The sequence below is a fragment of the Stenella coeruleoalba genome (assembly GCF_951394435.1).
Source record: "Stenella coeruleoalba genome assembly, chromosome: 5".
Lineage (NCBI taxonomy): Eukaryota > Metazoa > Chordata > Mammalia > Artiodactyla > Delphinidae > Stenella > Stenella coeruleoalba.
This window is the reverse complement of record NC_137150.1, coordinates 97,489,178-97,514,971: the sequence shown is the minus strand read 5'-3', so window position 1 is coordinate 97,514,971 and position 25,794 is coordinate 97,489,178. Positions and strand designations below refer to the sequence as shown.

At 38.1% G+C, this 25,794-nt stretch overlaps 2 protein-coding genes across 5 annotated transcripts in view; one reads left to right on the top strand and one right to left on the bottom strand.

Annotated features, from left to right (window-relative positions):
• Positions 1–25,794, top strand: part of CMSS1 (cms1 ribosomal small subunit homolog) — a 379,245-nt gene that overhangs the window by 23,776 nt on the left and 329,675 nt on the right. The window lies entirely within an intron of this gene.
• The window catches only part of LOC307186588 (filamin A-interacting protein 1-like), a 67,473-nt gene that overhangs the window by 21,163 nt on the left and 20,516 nt on the right, over positions 1–25,794 (bottom strand). The window contains exon 2 of one of the 2 annotated variants that reach the window (XM_079921884.1): positions 2,135–4,910. In XM_079921884.1, coding sequence (XP_079778010.1) covers positions 2,135–4,910 — 2,776 coding nt within the window. Of the gene's footprint in view, positions 1–1,768; positions 4,911–25,794 lie in introns of those variants that run through there. The other variant, XM_079921883.1, reaches the window with a different exon arrangement.

Sequence of the window (25,794 nt, the reverse complement as noted above, 5' to 3'; positions counted from 1 at the left end):
AACAGGAGCAACCTGGGGATGACAGGAGTCCCTGATCAGGAGTCCCTGATCATCTCTGCCTCTTTATCCATTGTATCCAGTGTGTATCCAGTGTGTTTTCTGTTTGTGTCATTATGTGACAAAATTTGGGAAGTGCTGGGAAGACTTCGTCCTTTAATTCTTTCTGGTTTCTGTTTATTATTTCATGATTAGTTGATCACTACCCACCAAAACATTATATGTACTCTCTTATTATCTAGAAAGACATCTCATGCAGCAATGTTATCAATGTCTACTTTGAAAGATGTAAAATGATGTATGTAGTTTCTTCTAAAGTTCTAACCCAAGGTGACTTAAAAATAAAAACAATTGTGGAAAACATTTAGACCATCATGTATGTTGTAATACAGTTGGGTCACTGCCAATTCCCAAGATAAATGTGTTTAAACAGAAGCTTTCTCATTCATCACTAGCCTCAGCTTTCATCCAAATTTATTTAATGATGATGCAAGCCCACAGCGTTGGTGTTGCAGTTCATCACCATGGAAGTGTTTCTGTCAACAAATCCTTGCTTTGCTATCATGAAATTGATTTTGCAGGGAAAGGAGGATAATTGTGAAAGATTCCTTTTACTCCTAAAGATCTTCACAGTTTGCCTGGGTGTCTAAATGAATTGTGTTTAAAATCAATAACTGGCAATAAAATTGACCACACTAAATTAACAGTTATGAGGTTGGAAAAGGGAAAATGGCAATGAGCTACTTTGTCTGAAATCATCTTTTTTGAATGTGGCTTGGGGACCAGATTTGTAATTTAAAATGTTCCTCTGAAAGCTGTTCTCTGCTACAGAAGTACAAATTATGCTGAGTCCCATTAGCAGAGTACCAGAATTCCTAGGATGCATTTTTTTTTTTTTTAAGGATTACTGAGTTTTTCTCACCTATCTTGAAAATGGCATAACAATAATCACAGGAGAAACTTCCCTCAACTAACATACTGTATTTTTTTTTAAATATGCCTTTTCTATAACTTACATTGTAATTATCTTTGGTTTTTATTTGCTTGTTGGGAGGTTAAAAAAACACACACACACAGTTAAGTTTAAGCTTCTGAATGCAGCCCACTAGCAAACAAACAAGGTAGGAAGCACCTACCTTAAGTAATTCAAATTATGGGAACCTACTAGGAAAAAGTAACAAGAAAGACATTTTTGCTTTGAAGCAGTGTTCAAGAGCATATGTCTTAGTGGCTGATTCCAGGTTTGGATGTAGACATAAATGTTTTAAGGGGATTTTCATCTATGGTAGAAATACAGTCAACTCTTGATTGTGAAGGTAACTTGTATTTCCAAATGTGCTTTTTCTGGCTTACTATCACATTTCAAAGCTTTTTACTTTCACCATCAGCTCATATGTGCTCACAAAAACAAATTATTTAATATTGTTTTATTCAGTGATTATCAGTAAACATTTATTAAGTAACTAAATTCCTAACACGTGCTAAGCACTGTGCTGGGCACCAGGGATATTGAGATACATCTCAAGCATGAAGTTTGCTCCTGAGAGATCTTATAGTTCACTTTGAAATCAAAGAGCCATAAAATTTCATTTATTTCAACTACTTCCTCCTCCTCCTCTAATATGTGATCAGAAGTTGACTGTATATGGGAAGTAGGTCCTGTTTGTTATGAAGGAAGAATTAATAGACATTATGAACAGGAAATAAAATTCTATTATACATGCAAAAAAAGGAACACAAAATGACCAAAAGAAAATTCAGCAAGCAATGGTAAAAATAACAAATTATTTACTGCTTTATAATGTTAAAGTATTTCACCAAGACAAGTTGCAGTCAAATTAATGTGAGTTATGGAAAATGAAATACATAAAGATGTATTTATACAAGTGCAGACTAAATATTTTCCATACAGGTATGTAAATGAAAAAATATACAGTAAGTGCACGCTTGATATGACTATGCAGGCAACAGTTAGTTTCAGATACTCTTGGACGGTTCATGCATAAACCTTCCCAAAGTACAAGTTCAGTCAGTCTTTTGAGGGATGTGGAGGGATAATTAAAAAGGACTGAGTTCCTTGCAATAATATCGGTATAAACCAAATAAGGGAGGGTGGTCAGTTATATATATTACTTACTGTAATTTGTGATTGTCGAGGAAGAGGTGTGGCTGTTGGTGTGATAGTAATACTGCTGGTGACTTTATTGGTTGTTTTGTTTAGTGCCCCATTAGTTAAGCTTTGAGTTCGGTTATCCTGCAGTGATGCTGAAGGGCTGGCAGGTCTCACGGAGCTAGCTACGGCTTGCATGTAAGGACTTCCTAAGTGAATGTGGATTTTATTATCCTCAGTAGTTATCACACTTGAACTGTTACTGTTTGAACGCTGAAACTGCCACGATGACTGCCGATCAGGGGAGACTCTGAAAATCGCGTGCTTGGCACTGATTTCTATCGGCTCTGGAGAGCGTCCCTGCTCAGGGGAGCTAGTTGAACCAGTAACAGCCAAAACCTGAATAGGTGACATTGTCCTTTCTGGAGTTATGGAACCACAAGACTCTGGGGTCTGTGCCCTGGCAAAGGTTGCCATGGTAATTGGGGACATGCCTTGCTCTAAATTCATAAGGCCTTCAGCAGAGGTTTTTGATTTCACTGGAGTTATGGAGGCATTTTGGAGGATGGTTATCCTTTGCTTTGGGGTGCCACAGTTTGGTATCACTGCAGTGCTTGTGTAAGAGTGAGGACTCTCTGTGGTCGGACTTGTGATTTCAAGAGTGGCTGTGTTTTGGACATGGTCTGGAGTAACCTTTATATGCAGTGGCTGCCCAGGTGTGTGGCTTAGGACTAGATCTCCAGGTTGCACGAAGTTGCCATTGGGTTTAGTTTGTATTTTTCCATTCTGAGGATGGCCCTCCTTGGACTTCATCCAAGGAATCCATAGTTTCCTGTTAACAGGACAGGGAGTAGATGAGTTGCATTTGAAGGACAGCACGGACTCCTCATCATTAGGGTCCTCATTCTGGTCCTCACTCTCCTCATATAACTGACCGTTGATGACTGCTCGTTCCAGAGGAATGAGACTCTTGTAATCAGGTGGCTCATTGTCTACTGCTTCTGTTTGAACTTCTTTAGAAAATACTTGAGGGTCAGAGATTCTTCTTCCATTGAGACTGGGCCGGAGGCTCTTACTGAAATGACGGTACCGCTCTAACTCTTTAGTGAGGTTTTCGATCTCTCTTCCTAAATCTCTGTTCCTGTTTTCTTGTTGACTGAGTTTCTTTTGCAGAACTGAATGATCTCCCTGGAGGAGACATATCAGGTCCTCAGTTGCCATGTATTCATGAATTTTCTCTTTCAGTGCATCCACTTCTCTTGAGAGGTGACCTGATTTAGCTTCTTCTTCCTGAAGCCTTTTGAAAAGCCATTGTTCATGACTGGAGTCTGTCTTTTCTGCTAACTTGTATTTGGCAAGTTCCATTTTAACATGTTCCAGCTCTTCAGATAAAAATTGAGCTTTGTCTCGTTCATTAGCATACCTTCGTTCTAGAGTCTCATACTCATCTTCAGTTTTCATGAGGTCATCCTCAATGGATTTCATATCCTTTAACTTCAGCTTCAGTCTTTCCACTTCTTGAGAGAGCTCTTTAATCTTATTGTTCTCTTGGTGTAATGCTATTGTGGACTTACCAGAATCTTGATTTAATTTGTTTTTTAGGAAATCTTTCTCAGTTGCTTCCAATGATTGAAGCCTGTTTTTCAACATGTTCACTTTGGACAGGAGATCATTTCCTTTCTCTTCTTCTGCTTTCAGTTTGTTTTTTAGATCATCTCTCTCTTTCGTTACACTGTACATTTTTTCTTCCACATCAGTTTTGGACTTCAGTGCCCTTTTAGTTTCCTCAATTAACTTCTCAGTAACCGTTGTCACTTTATTTTGCTCCACTTGAAGCTGAGAAGCAGCAGCTTGTAACTTATCTTCAGTTTGCTTTAATTTTTCACTCATTGTTTTCCGTTCATCTACCAGCATCACAGTTAATGTTTTCAGTTTAGTTAAGTCCTCTTTTAGGGTGAATTCTGTCTTCTCCAGCCGACTTTCAATGGCTTCTAGCTCTTTGATCCTTATCTTTAAACTCTCCAGTTCCTGAGATAACTGCTTTGTGGTCATCCTTTCTTTTTCTAAATTACATTTCAGAGAGTAACATTCTTGTTTGCTTTTGTTGAAAGCATCTTCTAATTTTTCCAGAGCCATAATTCTTTTATTGAGTTTTTCAACCTCGAGTTTAAAGTCTTTACTCTGTGATGTTTCCTTTTCCAGCCTCTTATTGAGATCTCTGCACTGCTCCTCCATTTTTATGAGCTCTTCATCCTTCCCTTCCATTTCTAGCACACGTTTCCTGAGCTCCTCCACCTCAGCCATGATACTGGAGTTTCCATATTCTCCCTTGTTAATTTTTTCTTTTATATCTTGCAGCTCCTCTTCTGCTTTTCGTAAAGATCTGTTTGTCTCTTCTAACTCATCAATTTGCCGGCTGAGTGCTGCCAGCTTTTGTCGAAGCTGGCGATTTTGGCTGTCCTCATTGGTGAGCTTCGCCATAATTGTTTCTTGGTTCTGGTGAAACTTTGTGGTCTGCGTGTGCAGATCGTTCTCTAGTCTGGTTGCCTTCTGCTCTTCTTCCTGAACTCTGGCTTCAGCAAGGGCTAGTTTAGCATGTGTTTCCTTTGCACTCGTGGTTAGGTCTTGGATTTTCTGTCTTTGAAGGGCAAGCTGTGCCGTCAGCCTTTGTTGTTCGTCCACCACCATCAAAGCAAAAGACTTCAGTTTGGTCAGCTCCTCTTTCAGGGCAGTGACCCTCTTCTCTTTTTCCTGCTCCTTCTTCTTCTGGGACTCCGTTTCTTGGTCAATTAACCTTTTTAATCTGAAAAATACAAGAGCACATTCTATTTTGTAACTGGTGCTTTAGTAACTTGTCAGCTGTGAGTAAACATTTATGTAATTTAGAAAGACAGTATCGACTCATACAGTATATGGAAAGGAGTTCCTGAATTTGATGGGGGAGGAGAATCTTTATTAAACAGATGTCTTGCTTTTTTTGTTTTCACTACCTGCTTTCCTCCCACCCCTCATTGATTGGTAACAGTTGCAGTTCACCAGGAGGGCAAGAATATTTGGTTTAAATTGCTTGTGTAACGTATAATCAGTAGACATTGTAGCCTGAAGGCTGTAAAAACAGACACAAGCTTGAGATTCAGTTGGAGGAAGCTTCCAGACTGGCCCTACTCTTACCAACTAATTAACCTGGGCAGTTATTTAATATCCCCAGGGCTTCAGTTTCCTCTATGAAAAATGGAGGCAATAATTGTATTATCTCAGGGGCCATCTGTGAAAATTAAATGAGATAATTTGTCTAAGATTCTCACAGTGCTGGCACATAATAAGCATTTGATAAGTGTTGTTGATCCATTTTATTAATGTGGTTATTATTATATTTATCAGATGGTTGGCTTGAACCATTATGTGATACATTAATGTTTGGTGATCAGCTTCCTATTCTTAGTTAAGATAAAATTTATTCACATTGCTTAGAAGTTAGGCACTTTACTGATGGACCTATTTGCCAGTTTAAATTTGGTTTACACTAGCCTGACATTGTGTCAGGAATCAATTCACATATATCTCTGTCCCCACAGTGGATGGTAGTTGAATGAGAGTAATTGACAGGCACCTAAAGGGGTTTAGAGTGTTCATAACACTTGGGAAGAGCATGGGATTTGATACAAAAGAGCTTGATAAGTGACATGTTAGAAATGATGGAGGAAAAATTCTTATCAGGAACATAATGAGTCCCTCTTGAATGATGACTCTATGATAACATGTTATTTTTTTTCTTTATGTCTTAAGTTTGTCAACAAAACAGGAGGACATTTTACCTGCAATATAAACTGTCTCTTCCACACATTTTTTCCCTCAGTATTGAGGTCATAGTTTTAAATTTGTGGCACTCCTTAATTACGCTGGTAATGGGCTGATTAGAGAGGATGTAATTACAGCTTTGCAGTATTGTTATACAGAAGCTAAAATAGGATGGAATCCCTGAAAAATTGAACTAAAAGACTTGTCATGGATGAGAAGTTATAAATATTTGTTTTCTGATCAAGCATAGAGAATTCATAATATTTTAATATATCTTTTCTACTAGGAATGAGTTAACTATCCAATGCATGTCTTTACTCCTTGCCACAGAACTTTCTTTTTAAAGTTGTTTAGGATTTGAGAGGACATTTTACAAGGAAGTTAACTTGGGGTATTCTTCTTGGAAATAAGAGTCCTTTTTGAGATTCTAATCCACTCTTCTGTAATTACACTACACAAGAGGAACATGTTTAAAATAATTGTATAATGAAAGAACTTTCAAACTTTTTTATGGGGAGGATCCACTTTTAGTTTTTCCTGTTTTGAGAACCTGACAGGCTGGCCCAAGGGCTGTGGGCTGTGAAATTCTGAAGAAGCTGGTCTGGATGCCGGGGTGGGGTGGTTGATGATCTCATCCACAGTCTTGGCAAGAGGCTTGCCCATGGCTTCTGGCTCTGTCCCACTCCCTGTTTGAGACACATGGGAACCTGAGAAGAGAAACACGGCGGCTCCCTCCCGAAAGGTAGTGACTTCACAACCCAGTGGCAGAGTCCATGGGAAACTGCTTTGGTGGTGAAGTGGTTACAGAAACTTTGGCAAAGTGCTTCTTCCTCCCACCTTAGCATTAGAATGGTATTTAACAGTACTGCAGTGAAATATTTTCCCCTCTCTACATCACAGTTCTTAGAATTTTATTAGAGAACAGTTTCACAAAAACTTTTCAGGATTTTTCAACTTATTAAATAATACCATGTGCTATTTCATTTTCATGAGAAGAAGGTATGTTTTCTTAGGATACAAAGGAGGGAAGACTGTTTGAAGTATAATGAAAAGAATATTAACATTGAATGGTCATCAGTGAATCTTAGCATTGCCATAACTGGCAAAAAAGATTTTGAAGACGCTTCAGTTTCCATTGTGTTCAGTGTTTTCAGCAGCAAGCATGATGCATCTTTTTCAGCATGGTGCAAGTTCATTTATCTTTTTCATGGTTTCTGAAAATCAGCTGGTATCCCCATCTGTTTCCAAGCCCCATCTTACACAGTTAGACACATGAAACTGACAATTTGAATACATTTGCTCTCAGCATTTCGTTACTACTTGTTTCCTAACAACCTGCTATTCCCCTGGACCAGTCCCATAAGCACACCTTAGGACAGTCAACAGGCTAGTCAGGTAAAGCCTTTCAGGGAGGAAAATAGGAATTTATATGCAGAAAGAGTTATACCCCCAACCATCAACCAATGTGAATCCAGGATAGGAGGGAGGCCCTGATGGAACCTTTCCAGAGCCAGTTGGGTGCTTGTAATGCTGTTACACATTGCAGGGTTGTGATGTATGTATGAGAGAGAGAGGAAAAAAAGAGAGAGGCAGAGACACTGGTTATGCTACTGAATTGTAATCAGCACTTCTGGTATGGTGAATGGGTTGATCCTAAATCATTCACTATTTCTTGCCTTATATCCAGAAGCATTTTGAAGGATAAAGTTTGAGGTTAATTTATAGTCTTGAAGAAAGGTGTTTCTTTGTAAAGTTAGCTGGTCTTACAAGATTTGAAGCTGCAAGCCTGGCGTGTTGTGCACAGTGCCCTAAACAAGGAAGCTAATTGCCACAATGCTAACTACTAATGCAGGGATATATATATATATATATATATATATATATATATATATATATTTATGTGAGTGTATAATACAAGTGTGTGTGTTTATGTGTATATACACACATATAGCTGACTAGGTTATTTTTTTTTCTTTCAAATATATATTTGAATGCTTTCAGCAAATATTTGCTGAGAGTTGACTGCATTTTAGTTATTTGAGGTCCACAATCACTTATCTAGAATTTCCAAAGCCAAATGTTTCCAAAATTCTAGAGTTTTCAAATTTTAGAAGGGCAGTAAGGAGCATCCACCATATATTACATAACAGCTTCAGTAAGGCCTGTGGCACCACCTCCTATAAGCAAACCTCTGAATACTTCTACAGTGAACCATGTGAATAGTTACACTAAGTGGGATAATTAAGATAATAAATAACCTCACATCCATTCGGGTTTTGCTGCCAAATGAGTTCAGATAAGAAGTTTTGCTGCCACAATTTAGCAAAAACTTTATGTAGTTTTTAGATCTTTGAAATTGCATACAAGGGACTGTGGACGTGTACAATGAGGGTATAGACTTGGTATCTTTTTGGTAAGAAGGGTGTGGAGTTTGAGGGTCCTAAGGCAGCTTCCTTCTTCAGTAGGATTGGGTTTTAAACCAAACAGTAACAATTTTCTGTCTCCATTATTTTTCTTTGCATATTAACAGGCTCTAGGCATTGATGCTGACTGACTTTATATGCTAATACAGATTATCATTGACTCTGGTTTTGCTAGTAACAGCAGATAAGTGATTTTGAGAGCTTTTAACCAGGGTACTCATAATCTTGAAAGCAGCATAGACCTTGGGATGTCCAGATATGAAATTCTTCCCCTCAGAACTGTGAGGTCAAATTATTGCTCCTTTTCCCATGAATAGTTCCAATTAGTATGCCTTTGTGCCTTTTCCAATTAATATGTTTGTATAATCTACGCTAGGGTTTCTTCAACGTCAGCACTATTGACGTTTTGGGCCAACTGATTCTTTATGGTGGAGGGCCTTGTAAGATGTTTAGCAGCATCTTTGGTCTCAGTAGATGCTCGTAACATCTCCCCAGTTGTGACAACCAAAAATATCTCCAGACATTGGCCAGTATCTTATGGGGGTGCAGCATCACCCCCAGTTGAGAACCACTGATCTAAGCCTGTGTTCGTGTTGTGTGTGTGTTTATACACGTGTATATGCCAGTCTGTCATTATAAGTTAGACTCTTTATGGTCCTGCCTGACTCATCTTTCCCGACTCAGTTACATATACGCCTGGTGATTGTATCTTCTCTGCTCAGAGCCTGTTCCTTACCAGTGCTTCTCACAGTTTAAGGTTCATTTGAATCACCTGGGAATCTTGTTAAATGGCAGATTCCAATTTTGTACGCAGGGGATGGGCCTCAAAATTTGCATTACAGCATGCTCCCAGGTGATGCCAGGACTGACTAAGGCTTTACTATGTATGTGTCAGATGTTTAATGGAAATGGTATTCTGGCTCAATATTAACTCAGTTCATCATTGATAATACCCCAAACTGTTGGCATAGCATATATTCCTGACCTACAGGGCCATCCATTTTTCTCACAGAGAACATCAGGTAGGACTAATGACTAATCTAAAATCTCTCATCATTACTGGAAAAAATGACTTAAAATGCATATCATAGGTATTCGATCAGTACCTAATTTTCACCTTAAAAAAGGCAGTAGGGCTTCCCTGGTGGCGCAGTGGTTGAGAGTCTGCCTGCCGATGCAGGGGACACGGGTTCGTGCCCCGGTCCGGGAGGATCCCACATGCCGCAGAGCGGCTGGGCCTGTGAGCCGTGGCCGCTGGGCCTCCGCGTCCGGAGCCTGTGCTCCGCAACGGGAGAGACCACAACAGTGAGAGGCCCGCATACCGCAAAAAAAAAAAAAAAAAAAAAGGCTAAAGGTAAATAACTTTAGTTCTAGCCCAAAGACTAAAATTATTTGAAACTATATACCATAGTAAAAGAATTCTGGTAAAAGAATGCTACCATTCTTTTAGTGCCAGTGATGTGCTGCCAAGCACTGAGCTAAGTCCGTAGTACAGCTATTGCTTCTAATTCTCAGGTGAGCCTATAGGGTTTGAGATTATTCTCTATTTTACAGCCATGAAAACTGAGGGTCAGAAAGATCAGGAAGGGGCAGACAGAGCCTGTTCTTTTTCCCCATACTACATTGCCTCTCCAACAAAGAACACAAACTAGTTCATGGACCTGGTCCACATCTGAAGTGTCTTTCTCCAGGAACACTCTGTGTGTTAGAGAAACTTATCAGCCTAAAGAAAAATTCTCACTTATCATTGTGCTTGCTTTCTTTTTAGTTCATATCTCACAGAGCAGTGGTTTTCAAGTGTTTGCTCATAACTCCTAAAATAATTTTCTATTATGTACAATTAATTTGTTCCTGTAAAGAGTAATTATAGCACTTTCTTTTAGCAAATGCTGTCTTTTTTACTAGTTGAGGTATAATTGAAAAATAAAATTATAAGATATTTAAAGTATGCAATGTGATGATTTGATATACATATATATGAATTATGAAAGGATTCTCACCAAGTTAATAGTTCCATTACCTCACATGTTCACCTTTTTTGTGTGTGTAAGAACACTTAGGTTCTGTTCTCTCAGCAAATTTCAATTATAAAATACAGTATTATCAACTGTTACCACCGTGTTATACATGATAACCTCAGACAGTATTCATCTTATAACTATAGTTTTACCAGCCCCTCCCTATTTCCCCCATTTCCCCAGTCCCTGGCAACCACCATTCTACTCTCTTTCTGAGTTCAACTTTTTTTTTAGATTCCACATTTAAGTAATACCATGCACTGTTTGTCTGTCTCTGCCTAGCTTATTTCACTTTGCATAATGCCCTCTAGGTTCATCCATGTTATTGCAAGGCAGGATTTCCTTCTTTTTAAAGGCTGAATAATATTCTAACATATATATACACGTGAGTGTATATTCCCACACGTGTGTACACACATGTAAATGTATATATGTACTGTAGATATATAATGTATTATATATTAACACTTATATGTATACATTATATCTAAATAGTATACACTTCTACATACATTGTATAAAATATACTTTACATATATTTACATATGTGTATTTACATATGTAACACATATACATATTTATATATGTAAAATACATTTGTATATATGCACCCATACACGCCACACTTTGTTTACCCATTCATCTGTTGTCAGGCACTCAGACTGTTTCCATACCTTGGCTATTGTGAATAATGCTGCAGTGAACATGGGAGTACAGATATCTCTTCAAGATAGTGATTTCATTTCCTTGGGATATATACCAAAGGATCACATGGTAGTTCTATTTTTAATTTCTTGAGAAACCTCTACACTGTTTTCTATAGTGGCTGTACCAGTTTACATTCCCATCTGCAGTGTGCAGCAGTTCCCTTTTCTCCACATCCTCCCTAGCATTTGTTATCTCGTCTTTTTGATAATAGACATCCTCACAGATGTGAGATGATATCTCATTGTGGTTTTGATCTGCATTTCCCTGATGATTAGTGATGTGGAGTGCCTTTTCATATACCTGTTGGCCATTTGTATGTCTTCTTTGGAAAAATGTCTGTTCAGGTCCTTTGCCCATTTTTTAATTGGGTTATTTGAATTTTCTGCTTTGAGTTGTATGAGTTCTTTGTATATTTTGGATAATAACCCCTTATCAGTTATATATGGTTTGCAAATATTTTCTCCCATTCCGTAGGATACCTTTTCATTTTGTTCATGGTTTCCTCTGCTGTGCAGAAGCTCTTTTTAGTTTGATGTAGTCCTATCTGCTTATTTTTACTTCTGTTACCTTTGCTTTTGGTGTCAAATTCAAAACATCATTGCCAAGACCAGTGTCAGGGAGCTTGCCCCTATATTTTTTTTCTAGGACTTTTAGTTTCAGGTCTTAGGTTCAAATCCATAATCCATTCTGAGTTGATTTTTGTGTATAATGTAGGACAGGAGTCCAATTTCATTCTTTTGCATGTGAATATCCTGTTTTTCCAGCAGCAGTTTTTGTAGAGACTATCCTTTCCCCCTTGTATATTCTTAGCTCCTTTGTTGAAAATTAATTGACTATATATGGATGGGTTTATGTCTGGGATCTCTTTTGTGTTTCACTGGTCTCTGTGTCTTTTTTTATGCCAATACCAACTGTTTTGATTATTATAGGCTTCTAGTATAGTTTGAAATCAGGACATGTGATGCCTCCAGCTTTGTTCTTTATCAAGATTGCTTTGACTATTCAGGGTCTTTTGTGGTTCCATGTACATTTTAGGATTGTTTTTCTATTTCTGTGAAAAATTACATTGGAATTTTGATAGGAATTACATTGAATCTGTAGATCATTTGGATAGTATGGACATTTTAACAATATTAATTCTTCCAATCCATGAACATGGAACATCAGTCCATTTATCTGTGTCTTCTTCATTTTATTTCATCAATGTCTTATAGTTTAACTATACAGATCTTTTACTTCCTTGGTTAAATTTATTCCTAAGTATTTTATTCATTTTGATGCTATTGTAAATGGAATTGTTTTCTTAATTCTCTTTCGGTAATTTGTTCTAAAAGAATTTTTTTAACTAAGTACACCTTCACACATTTTAAAGCTGGCATCTAGAATTTTTTATTCAAGGTTTAAATAATTGCAAAAGATATATATTAACGTCTGCCATATAATCTAAAAGTCATCACTGGCAAACCAGTCAACCAAATCAGACATTCAGGAAAAGTCTGGCTTCATTTTTCAACTTAAGTACAAGTGTAAATACACATCCCTCTGGCAACCATTTCACTTCTAGAAGAGATGAGGAACAAGAGCTTATTACCCTGAGTTGTCCCCAGATGAAATAACAGGCACTGTTATTTGCCTGTATCCATCCAGTGGTTGGTTCTGAAGCTGCTGCTGCTCTGCTCTCATGGGACTCTATCAGGAGTATTTCTAGAATTGTCCCTTTGTCTGTGCCCCAGAGGGGTTTCCAACCCAGGAAGATACAATGTAAGAAGATCTTACATTAATTTGGTAAGATTTTGTTAAGTAAGAAGAAGACTCTTTTGAAAGGGTTGTTAAAAAAGGAAACTTGTAGAGCACAAGCACTTTTCTTCTGGCAGACAGCATGTGTGTGAATTGCGGATGTAGACATTGATTCCCTTAAAGTTCTCCATGCTTATACCTCTGGAAATTCTTTGTGTACCCACAAGAGCATGTGTACTCCAGTTTGAAGAATATTGTCTTGGAGTACTCATATTCATGTTCAAGTACTGACATGAGAGGATTATAGGAACATTCATTGAATCCTGTCCAATAAAAACAGGTTGTAGAAGCTGGTTTTATGTACACAAATGTGAGGTAGTTAAATCCAAACTGGCTTACAGCAGTGGCTTATAACAGCTCTTCTTTAAAGTTTCTATTATGGCTCGGAACTGTCATAACTTACTGTAGTTTATCACTATTATTCTGTGCAATGCCAGCTCCTTGTTTTTTCAAAAATAATCACGTATGTAATCTTGAGCATTCTTTGGTACTAATCATCATGCTGGTTCCTTATTACAAAGTATACATTCAGAGCATCTTTTCAGTTTTTATTTACACACACGTCAGCACACATGTGTGAATGTATTTCATCTCCTCTAAGTAAGACACTGTTAGTAATATGCATCATATAACACACATAATGAAACAGATGGTGTGTCTAAATGCTATAATGCCAGTCATACCCATAATAACTTATATATAATTCTCATCACTTTTGATTTGTGTTTTATTTATGTACATTACAATCAACACTACTAAAATATAAACTTCTTAAGAACAGGACACATGTCTGATTCATTTGTGTCTTCTATATTGTCTACTACAAAGCCCTTATATGTAGAAGGTACCAAATGAATGGCTTTTTGAATGAATGAATGAACATTTTCCTGTGGGAAATACTGTAGTATTGTCCTAACTAATTTTATTCATTTTTAAAAGAAGGTGCTCTGGTGTTTACCATGTGCCTGGTTTTAGGTATTTAAGAAAACTAGGTGTAAATGGTTTTCCCGTTGGTGTTCTCCAAGTATACTGGCCTCTGGAAAGAACTGAGACTGTTCTTCCTTCTTCGGATCCCTGCATTAGAACTGTATGTGCTTGCTTGTTTGAGGAGAAGGGAGATGGGTGGTAAATGTCCACATCCTAGCCCCCCACTCTCCTTTGGTTATTTCATCTCTGCAAACAAAGGAGTGGTCCTTTTTATTTTTTCCTCAGAGCCAGAGCTCTACTGTACAAATATGTTTGTTTATTACACAAGCAACATTACATCAACAACAATGAAACTGAAAAGGAAATATTCACCTATGGTCTGACCACCCTAACACATCAATTATGTTTTTACTTTTCCAGATCCTTTCCCAGTTTTTCATACAACCGGCCCATATAAATAAGCTTAGCATGATTATCAAGCAATAAAACCACAAGCCATTAATGGCATTGTGTTGTTTCTGGTAGCTATAGAAATCAACCATAAGTAGTGAACAACTTCAGAGTCAGCTTAGTTTCTCACCTGTCATCTTTTAGAGGACAAATACCCACTGTATTTACTATATGGATCTTGAATTTACAGTTTCTGATGTTATGTATATGGCAACACTTTTGTTCATTTAATTTGCAAACAACAAAGAATATAATACTGGGACTATACTGAGATGAACAGGGAGGGTTCCTGTTCTCCAGAGTTTGTAGGCTTTTGGGAAAGAATGAGCAGATATGAGGACTCTAAAGAGCTTTTGATTATGTGGGTTATGTCTGTCAATATTTATAGTATTAGAAATTCAGACCAAGATATTTTAAAGTATTTGTATATTTATTCATTAAAAATAATAAACCCACTATATGTTAACATAAATAAGATATTTTTATGAAAAATAACTTTTTCTAACCCAAAAACTTAGTGGGAAGGGTTGTTTTATATTTTTGCAAACTCTAATGCCTGGCTTAATTGAAGGCAGCTGGATTCTCAAATCTGTTTCACACATTCCATCAGCTGTAAGAGCAATGACGTCACCACATGTCATGTAGCCTTTGGAAAACTCCTTTTATGCTTGTGAGGGAATGAATGAAAAAGATAGCGTTATTATGAAAATAGCTTTGACCTCACAGACCTCTTGAAAGGGGCCATAGTTTGAGAATCACTGTTCATCTCGAGAATAGACAGTTGAAGCATAAATGGCAAATATGTCTTTCTCTGGAAAAGTCTCTGGTTTAGGCTGTCACCTTCTTCAGGCTGTTACTGAGTGAGCCCTTCGCTTCATATTGATGAAGTCCCCAGATTCACTGGCCTACTCACTGCTTTAGTGTTTACGTTGTTAATAAAACTAGTTGCTCCCCATCATAGATAGATGGAAGATTCCCTGCCTTCAAATACCTCTTTCCTAGTTTTTAGAAAAATCCTAAGTGACAAAACTGCCTCCATAAGACATCGTGTTTTGTTTGAAACCACAATTTGAAATAAGGGCATGGAAACCACTGAGTGACCTGGTTCTTAAATGGGTTCATTCACAGTGCTGTGCAGGTCGGCAGACATTTAATTCATTTCAGACTTTTATGAGGCAATTACAGTGAGCACCTACTATGTGCAAAGTACTGTGCCTGTTATTTATCAGTTTACCTTTTTCTGTTAAAACCTGCCTGTATACTTGCAGACCTTACTCTAGTCATAACTTATAATAGTTTCCCATCAACAACCAAACAGTGTGATGATACCAAGTCCTGTTTAGTCTTTTCTTAAGATATATGAAATAGTGTATCTCTCATTCTAGTCCTAACTGTGTAACTTCACCTCGATGGGCCTCAATTCCTATATTTGCTTTCATTCTTCCAGCACTAGTTTAATACATTATTTTTTCTTCTTGATTTAACATGTTCATGAATAAGCAGAAAACTACATATAATGCTTTATTCATTTTTATATCTGCTCTCATGGCTAGACTTTGATAGTCTGATTATAATGATGTCCCACTATATCTTGAAGCAATTTTTATCTAATAATGTAGTTTTAATTGTTGCATTGCATTGATAGCGGCCGTGTTTATGGTTAAATAACCACAGAATTCTAAGCAGTTTGCAGAGTAATTACATGGAATTTGTTAGAAAGCTTCCTTAGGTTGAGATAGGTTCTTGGTAATCAGGCCTGTAATTTATGTTTCCTTGCTCTACTCTCTGCTTTTTCAATGGGACTTTTCACTGTTTAGTCTAATTTTTAGGAGCACTCATAAAAATAGCTATGACTAGTCTTTTCTATTCTATGTATGCTGCTTCCTTTTATTTCTCTCACAAGTTAAAGGTTTTTTTAAAAAAATTACAGCTACAGCATACCATAGTCATAATGTAATGCTTGATTCATTTGACTTGGTCAGCAAGATCTAGAAGAACAGTAACACTCTTTTTGGCATCTGCTAGCCAAGTATGAGTATAAATCTGTGTCTGCTTTATGTCCTTGTTACTGAAGATACTGTCATCATCATTGAGATCATTTAGAGACACCATAAATGGGTCCAGATCCAGAAAACTGGGTTGCTGTTTTCCTTCACTGTTTGAAATAAGAATTAGGGTATGAAGTGATGGAGAAGGCTTTAGCTGGTGTCAGAGTAAAAATGGGGGTGAGTCAGAACTCTTCAACATCTGAACAATCTTGTTTGGCTCCCCAGCGGTCAGAGGAAGTGAATTAATAAGATGCAGATCAACAATGACCTACTAATTATAAGGAGGGAGCTTTTAGCAGAGAAACCGGATCCTAAGAGGAGCTTATGAAATCCTCAGATTGAGCGGAGGGACCAGGATTGGTACAAATCTTTTTTTTAAAAAGAAGGAAAAAGAGCAAAGAAACTGAGACAAAGGGTCTCCCAGAAAGAAAAACTGCTGAAAGGCAAGGTTTCAGAACTAGAAAAAGGTCAGTCTAAGAGCTCACAGGCGCAGAGCTTGGGGAGTAAGGCTACAAGGAGAATATTTTCATTTTGAGACCATGGAATCTAGGCTAGGAGACTCTGCACACTCCAATCGAAGGGCCGGGTGGAGACTTAAAAAGGTGCTCAGTCTAGGCCCAGGAGAGGAAGTCAGAACTAACAAGGGAGTGACAATAAGGACAGCATGTGTAAATTTGTACCACGATAATTACTTAGAGCCTGAATTATGTGTTGTTAGTTCTTCAGTGCTGTATTGTCAGTTAAGGAACTTTCTAGAAAGAACTGTTGAATGATGGATGTTCATTGAATACCACTTAGCTTATGCTTCCTCATCCCCCATTTTAATTTTTCGTATTAAAAAGTATCTACTCAGATGGATTTGTCTTTTTGCCATTTACTGAAATAGATTCTTTGCTTTGAATATATTATAGCTATCACGAAGAAACTTAAAAAAAAAAATTACTGTGAGTATACTACTACACTAAAGAGCCGACTCACTTTTCTTTTCATGTTCTTCTCCCCGCCTCCCCACTCTGAATGAGGTTTGAAAAAGATCCCTCAGATCAGTGTTTTAACATTTTTTTCTTTTCCAGACTTTTCATTTTGATTGCTACTACACCAAAAAAAACAAAGGAAAAAAAACTAGCCTGTCTTTTAACAGATTGAGACTTAAGGTCCTCGGCAGACTGGAAGTTTCATCTCCCTGATCCGTCAAGGCCTACCTAGGTCTCCCACAGCCATGGTGCCTTCCCCGGCTGCCTGGGAGAAGTATTCAAAAAGCCACCCAGCATGTGGTGCCTTGGACTGTCACAGATTGAGTGTGCGCCTGTATTCCTGAGAGCACCTTGCCTTGTACATGGCATGCAGAGCTGCCTTTAAGTTTAAGTTGATGGTAATGATGATATTGGGCTTGTTCCCAGGTTGCTAACATTTTGACTGTTTATCAGTCTTTCCATTCCTTCCTCCCCCTCTCTGTGGTTGATTTGGTACTCTTTGTGATCTGTGTTCTTCTGGATCATATTTGTTTGCTCCACCATGGTAGCCTTCTTTAGGATAGGAATGATGTCCTGTCTACTGCCTATTCCCTACTGCCCCAGCAGTAGATGGCAGTAAACAGTGCAGGTGGGTGACAAGGGCCAGGCAAGATGACTGACAGGGAGCAAGTACGCTCACCAGCACCGAGGCACAAATGGGAAAGAGGCAATAGAATACTGTGGGGGGCAGGGTAGTGCTGGGGGAGAAATTCAGCTTTTGGAGTTCAGTTTTCAGACCTGAGTCTTGGCTTCCCCACTCTAACTAGTGTGACTGAGCAAGCAATTTAACCTCTACAAATCTCATTTTCTTCATCTGTAGAATGGGGATAATACTGGAACCTCCCTCATAATAGTGCTGTTCCAAGGATCAAGTAAAACAATCTATACAAAAGCTCCTAGCATACTGCCTGGCACAATACATATCAGTTACCACTAGAAGTAGGAAACTGTACTGATGATGACAGTATAGAAGAACATCTCAGCCACAATGGGCTGCCTCATGTAACGGTCACCTGGGAGAGACAGAGTCCGAATTCACACTAGAATGAAAGATATGACTCCATAATCTATTTACTGTGATCTCTCTTCAGGCCATTCATGGATCTTTTCAGCCATGCACATGGTTTGCTATACTGATTATCATTGGTAGGCTGGGGTTTCTCGGCTTTGGCAGTACTGACATCTTGGGCTGGATGACTGTTTGGTGTGGGGACTGCCTGTGCATTGCAGGGTGTTTAGCAGCACCCCTGGCCTCTACCCACTAGATGCCAGAAGTAACTCAGCACCCCCAGCTCTGTTGTGACAATCAAACAACGTCTCCCAACATTGCAGAAAACCTGGGGGGGAAATGTCACCTCTGGCTGTAACCACCATTTTAGGGCATAGTTGATTTTTTGGAAAACTTCTGTTAGATCTCTTTGTGTTAGTTGTCTCTGACATTCATAACTCTTCTTCACTGTTTGCTGCTCAAATATATTTGGGATCAGTATTCCCCATTTCTCTTTTGTTCACAGATCTGCACCACAGCTCTTCTCCCTTCCTGGAAGAGAACGTGCTTTGAATGTGTATTATCCAGTGAAATGCCAGCATATCACAACGGATAGTAATAGCTGATTCTCCCAAAGCCTCTTTGATGTTCTGCTCCTCTTTCTCCTGTTCTTTGTTCCTTGCGTGTAAACGTGCAGTGACGTTCTCTGCTGAGATAATATGCTCCTAGACTTGTGTGCCTGGGGACTCAGAGGTGGAGTGGGCTGACGGATGCAGTCTCTTTCTGTATGTGCTACTGCTGGGCTTAGTTTCCATAGTGGAAAATGTGGAGAGGACTATTGAGGATATTTTATAATGTTTTTTGAACATTTCAGAAAAAAATACAAATAACAGGTTGAGGGATACTCAGATTATCTGAGAAAGAAGTTATTTGAGGTTTTCATACTGTTGTATACTTAAGTTTTTAATTATACAAAGTTTACTTTGCTCAGTTTTAACTCTTCAAGAAAGTCTGAATTTCAGTCTTGGATTTCAGATTAGCATTCCTAAATATATACGTCTCCAAATATGTATATTAAAAGGTATAGGGTCCTACCTCATCCTTCATCTGCCAGTTCCTCTTCCCCAACTTAAAACCACTGATATTAGTTTCTTACATGTACTTCTATAATGTCTTTATGAGTAAATAAGCAAATACAAATAAAGATTCTTAGTCTCTCCCTTTTTTATACAAAAAATAACTTACTATAAACTCTCTTTATTCTTCACCTTGGTTTTTGCAGTTAAATATTTTCTTGGAGATTTTTTTTTTTAAGATTTTTTTGATGTGGACCATTTTTAAAGTCTTTATTGAATTGTTACAGTATTGGTTCTGTTTTATGTTTTCTGGTTTTTTGGCCCCAAGGCATGTGGAATCTTAGCTCCCCGACCAGGGATCGAACCCACACCCCCTGCATTGGAAGGCGAAGTCTTAACCGCTGGACCGCCAAGGAAGTCCCAGAGATCTTTCTGTTAGATCAGTGTTCTTAAGCGGGGACAGAAAAAGGGAATAAAAGTCAACATGGCTGCTAAATAAATCTTTACAACTTCATGCTTAAAAAATTAAAATTTACACGATTTTTGAGATGAAGTAACATAGAGAAACAGGGAGTCATACTTTTGCTGTTTTGAATTTTTAATATTAAGATAAATTGTAATAGTAATGTTATTTGGTTATAATTTTATAACAACACCTTAACTGATGTATATCTGTTTTTATAATGTCTGTGTGTAGCATGTGCATTTTCTTAGTTAAAAAACTGAAGCCCAGGAAGACAAAATAATACCATTGTTATGGTAGCCCTGGTACTAGAACACAGACTCCAATTCCCAGTTGCTATCAGTGTGGGATTTAGTTTATAGCAAAAAAGAAACAAGCATACTGAGGGTCTACTCTGTGCCACTTGATCTTACTTAATCCTTAAAACAACCTTATGAGGTAAGTATTATTCCTATTTTACAGATGAGGGTAAGGACCAAAACACTAAAATTTAGAGAGGTTAAATAACTACCAAATAGCACAAATAACCAAACCAGAATAAAAACTCACTGTCTACAAAGCATGTGTTCTTTTAGCTTAACCAGTCTACATGCTAGAAAGCCCAGGCAGAGTACTGACCTCAGAAGAGTTTCCTCTTTCTTCCATCTCATGCTTTTAGTGTTAATCTGTTCATTCATTCCTGCACTCTAGGTCCCTATCCCATTGACTCCCTGACCGCCCCCACCTTTGTTCAGTCTGCTCCAGTCATACCAGTTTCCCTGTTGCTCCTTGAGCACAGCAGAGCCTGTGGCTTTTGTACTGGCTGCCTTCCCAGGGAGCCGCTGGACTCTCTCCCCTAGTTCATGTAGTAACACCTGGCATACTATATTTTACTTACTTGATCATTGGCTGTCTCTCCTACTAGAATGTAAACTTCATGTGAGTAGGGAGGTAGGGGTGGGTGTGTTGTGTGTGTGTGTGTGTGTGTGTGTGTGTGTGTGTGTGTGTGTGTGTGTTTTATTCAGTGATGGGTCAAGCAGTGGTCTGTTTTATTCAGTGCTAGATTTATAGCTCAAGAACAGTGCCCAGTATTTGCTGGGTAGTCGATAAGTATTTGTTAAATATTTGAACAAATACCTATTCTACTTTTGAACTAGGTACCATGTTAGGGTATAAGTGTGTGACTGTAAGCAAAAGACACATAGTACAGTCACCCTCTGTATCTTCAGATGCAGAACCCATAGATAGGGAGGGCTGACTGTACTATATCATTTTATATGGGAGACTTGAGCATCTGTGGATTTTGGTATCTGTGGGAGTCCTGAAACCAATCCCCCTCGGATACTGAAGGATGACTGTAAGTATTCAATAGTTCCTTTCCTCTATAGTCACTGAATAACAGTTATCATTTATTGAGGAATTATTATATGCCATGTACCACGCTAGTCCCGGAAACAGTCATAAGAAGCAAGTACAGCAAGTCCCCGACATACGAACCTTCAAGTTGCAAACTTTCAAAGACATGAATGTGCATTCCATCAGTGTCTGGCGTGAGTGAAATTGCAGCTTGCCCTCGGTCTCCTATTGCTGACGATCCTTCAGCTCTACCATCTCCCACCTCCTCTCCCTCCTCCGGTCAGTAACTCTTCTTGCCTGTTCACTCGATGCCAGCCCCTATATGCCAGCTGTTGTGCTGTACTACTGTACTTTTCAAGGTACTGTACTGTAAGACTTAAAATGTTTTCTTTATTTTTTGTGTTTTTTATGTACATATTATTTGTGTGAAAAGTATTACAGTCTATTACAGTATAGTACTATATAGCCGATTGTGTTAGTTGGCTACCTAGGCTAACTTTGTTGGACTTACGAACCAACTGGATTTATGAACAAGCTCTCAGAAAAGAACTTGTTCGTATGTAGGGGACTTACTGTATTATTATTCTCATTTTACAGAAAAGCAGTTTCTCACCACCGTGACATACATCCACACCTCCTATCTCATATATCTCGTATACCATCGTCTCCAGTGAATTTGTGTGTTGTAATATTCTGCCTGTGAAAGGCACAGAAAATCACTACCCCTTGCAATCCGCTGTTTTGACACTGTATTTTCTGTAGGTTCATGGCTACTTTGAGCTTGAACATGAGATCTTAGCAAATATTCTCTTAATCATTGTAATAATAAAACAAGTTTAGTCATTTGGCATAAATTCATGATTATTTCTGGATGGTTTAGAAAATTGTGACTTTGCCAGTAATAACATCTAATGTTCCCTAGAGGAGGTGGGTTTGTCATAAATACAATTTCCATAGAACATTTCAAGGAACTTAAAGTTCTCGGAAAGTATTTTTAGCAGGCAGCCTTTTCTCAGACAGACTTCAAGGGCATAATGCTATATACCCTTAAAAGTGTGTATTGTATGTGTTTTATCTTGTTAAGAATATTTGTATGTATTTCTCTTTTTTTTTTGGCGGGCTTAGTTGCTTCATAGCATGTGGGATCTTCCCGGACCAGGGCTCGAACCCGTGTCCCTTGCATTGGCAGGCGGACTCCAACCACTGCGCCACCAGGGAAGCCCTGTATGTATTTCTCTTATTGCAAAATCCATTTATATTTAGATGTTCCTTTTGTATCTTAGTGGATTGAGGAAAACAGAAATAGATTCTTTAGAAAAGCATTCTGATGTAGCTACACAATTTTGTTTTTAATCTCCTTTCATCCTTTTTTTTCTCTTCCCAGATCACAGGTTATTTTCATTCAGATATTGCAAATAGATATTTTGGAGGATTAGTATAATTCCTTTCTCTTAACACTTATTCTTTGGTAGGTTGTTTTTCTTTCTTTTATTCTCTCTTTTTAAAAAAGTTACAAAGAATATATCCTTTTCCAAATCTTACTCTGAGCCAAAAGGAAAGAAAAATTTTTTTAAGCCCCTAGTTCCTGTAAGTCTTTTTTTAAAAAAGGCTTAACTCTTTTATTTGGCTTTCATACTTTAATTCACTGGTGTTCAGTTTGTAGATTTAACATAAAAGGCCAAAACAGGGAGCAGTCATGTGCCAGAGTAGATGAGTTCACTGGTTTTCACCTCCCTGTAGTCTGGCTGCCTGCACAGAGGCAGCGGCTAACGTGGTATGCTTGGGAAACCAAACGTTTCCTAACTTGTTAGTGGGAAATGTAGACTTCAGAAACTTAGAAACCACAACAACAGAGGCTTATGTTTTATTGTGACTACTGAAATCACACAATTTGCCATGAGAAACAGGCTAGATAGGAGTCCAAAGAGCATAAAATGTGAAACATTTTGATTCCTAGAGAACTTCCTTCTTTTTCCCCTTCCATTTTAGCTATAGTAAATCAGTAAATAAGGAGGGCAAAGGAAGTAGAACATTTAATCCCATTAAACAGTATTTGGAGGTCAAGGCAGTTGGAAGATGAAGGTTGATGTTTGGCCTGACTGCCTGCTGAGCAAACAGTGAGATCCTGAACCACAGTGAACATCCTCCATCTACCTTTACTCACTTTTCCTAGTTCCTGAGGGTGACTGGTTTCTGTCTCCTAAATGATGTTTTAGAGAACTAGAGTTTGGGCCATATGTAAAACTTAATTACAGGTAGGTGGGAAAGTTTTATTCTAAAATCTGTTGGAATGTAACTGACCATTTTTCTTGTGGTCTTTGCATGTCCTCTTGCATACATTTTAAAAATTAAAGTTATTTTGGTCATCTAACCTTGTTTAATTTTCCCTAACGAACAGTTCAGAGCATTTGGGTTACATTTTCCTTTTCTGCCACTTCTGAGCATTGAGAAGATAGAAAGCATGAACACAGAGTTTGATCCTATTTTCTCTAAGTTGGGTTCTTCTAAGATGAATGTGTTCTAGAGAATATTTAGCTTGTGTAGTTAGGGGCAATTCCATCTTAAGATGTTACAGTGGTTTGCAACAGGCCTGCTAGTGGTGAGAGCAGTGACTTGATACTTTACTTCCCTTGGCCCTGGGCCTGTCTGCAGCTGATTTTGTCCCTGCACAAAAGTTTTACCCATTTAGTTATGTTTATCGGTATGAGAAATTCTGTTTGGAAAAAAATTGATGAAAAGACTATATAGTATACCTTGTGTATGTGCTATATGAATACCCATCCATTTTTGCCCTGACCATATATTACTTTTGAATTTTAATTAATTTTAAGATTTGAATTTTGAGAGAGGGCAAACTATTTCACGTTTGCAGTCGTTGAAAAAAGCATTGTTGAAAAAAGCACTGACTTCAGTCTCCCTCACTTTTAAAGTTTACTCATTCACAGCTAAAAACAAAGAAAAAAAGCAAAACCCCAATTCTCAAGCAACAGAAAAGCCACTTTCAAAAGAGCCATGTATTCAATGGACAGGGAATGTTGGACCAAAATCTGCCACTGACTTAACTCTATGACCTTGCCTCATCTACCTGTTACCTCAGCTGCAACATGGGGAAAGCAATACAATTTTGTCTCTAAGGTTTACAAAGCCTTTAATGATCCTCAAATCTCAGTTCCAGAGGATAAAAACCACTACCAACCTTTAAAGTCCTTTCCCTCCCTTCTTTCCTAAATAGCACTATGTACAAATTCACATGTCAAAAATGTATATTCCATTCTATCAGAAGAGATTTTATGACTCGTCAAGTCTCAGTGGTTCATAACTATACAGGAACCTTAATTGGAATTTCAGGGGATTCAGATTTATTTTTGGTTCTTTATATGTCAAGCATTTGTTATAGTTCAAGATTATAAGTGTGCTGTAAAAGTACAGAAGTAAATCTTTTTAGTGTCTGACACTTAAAATGTTATGCTAAATTGAAAGTATAATTAAACTGAAAAGTGAACACCTAGGAATTAGTATTTGACTAGTAGTTTCTGAAAGGAAATCTTCATTGTCTGTGGGTAGGATCTAATATAAGCTATTTAGCCCATGTTGTAAGATTTGTCTCACCTATTTGTTTTATACGTGTGCCTCTCCAGCATGGTAGGACTTTCCAGGTAAAACAGGAGATTCCAGGCCAGCTTTTAAGCCTTTTGCTCTCCTTGGTCCTTTACTCAGTAACTTGTTTTTTATTTCAGGTGACTAAGACTTCTTTAGGAAAGCTCATGTGGGTTTCTCATAGGAGGGATTCCTTTCAAGCAGGGAAATCAGGATAAAGGATAACCTCACTTTTCAGAGTGGCTGAAGTTAAGTACTAGAGACATGGATTTTCTCCAGTAAGCTTAATCCTGAGTTCTTAACTCTCCAATAAGCTTAAACATGAGTTCTTTGGGACTGCATCCTACAAAGCACCTCCTCTTTGGCCCTGAGACAGCCCCTTGTGCCTCAGCCTGGAGGAACCCAATAGCACCAGATGATGATGGAGCATCATTCTTATGGGCAGACTGGCTTAATATCTAGAAGAACAATAGATACCATTTACTGAGTGTCTGCTGTGGGTCTGGCATTGTGCCAACTGCTTTATCATCACTTTTAATCTTCACTTTAAGGATTGAAATAACTATGGAAGTCCAGGTTGTTCTAAAGGCCAAATAATGGAGTTTAAAATCAGACTTTGGGTGTTCTGATGCTGGATCAAGCCTTCTTTCTCTTTTTACCTCATATTCCCTTTTCACAGTAGACTTCCAAGGGATAAATCTGCCATCATTTTTTGGAATGCTACATTTACATTTCACTTTCCATCTTTTCCATGAATGTTCCCTAACTTGTCTAACCCTGGCTGGTTCCCCTTTCTGAGTTCCCACAGCCCTTACAGTTTTGTGACACAAATACTCTGTATTGTTTTATACCACTTTCTAATTTGTTATATTAGTTTTGCTCTTGAACTAACTATAAGCTCCTTAAAGAATCTGATACCTCTGTATCCTCCACATGGGTCTGAAATTGGTACATACTTGATGACCAAATGATTTGAGAGGTGAGAAGACCCATTTCTTAGGGGAATATAACTCCCTCTTAGTCTGAATGATGCCTACAGTTCTCAG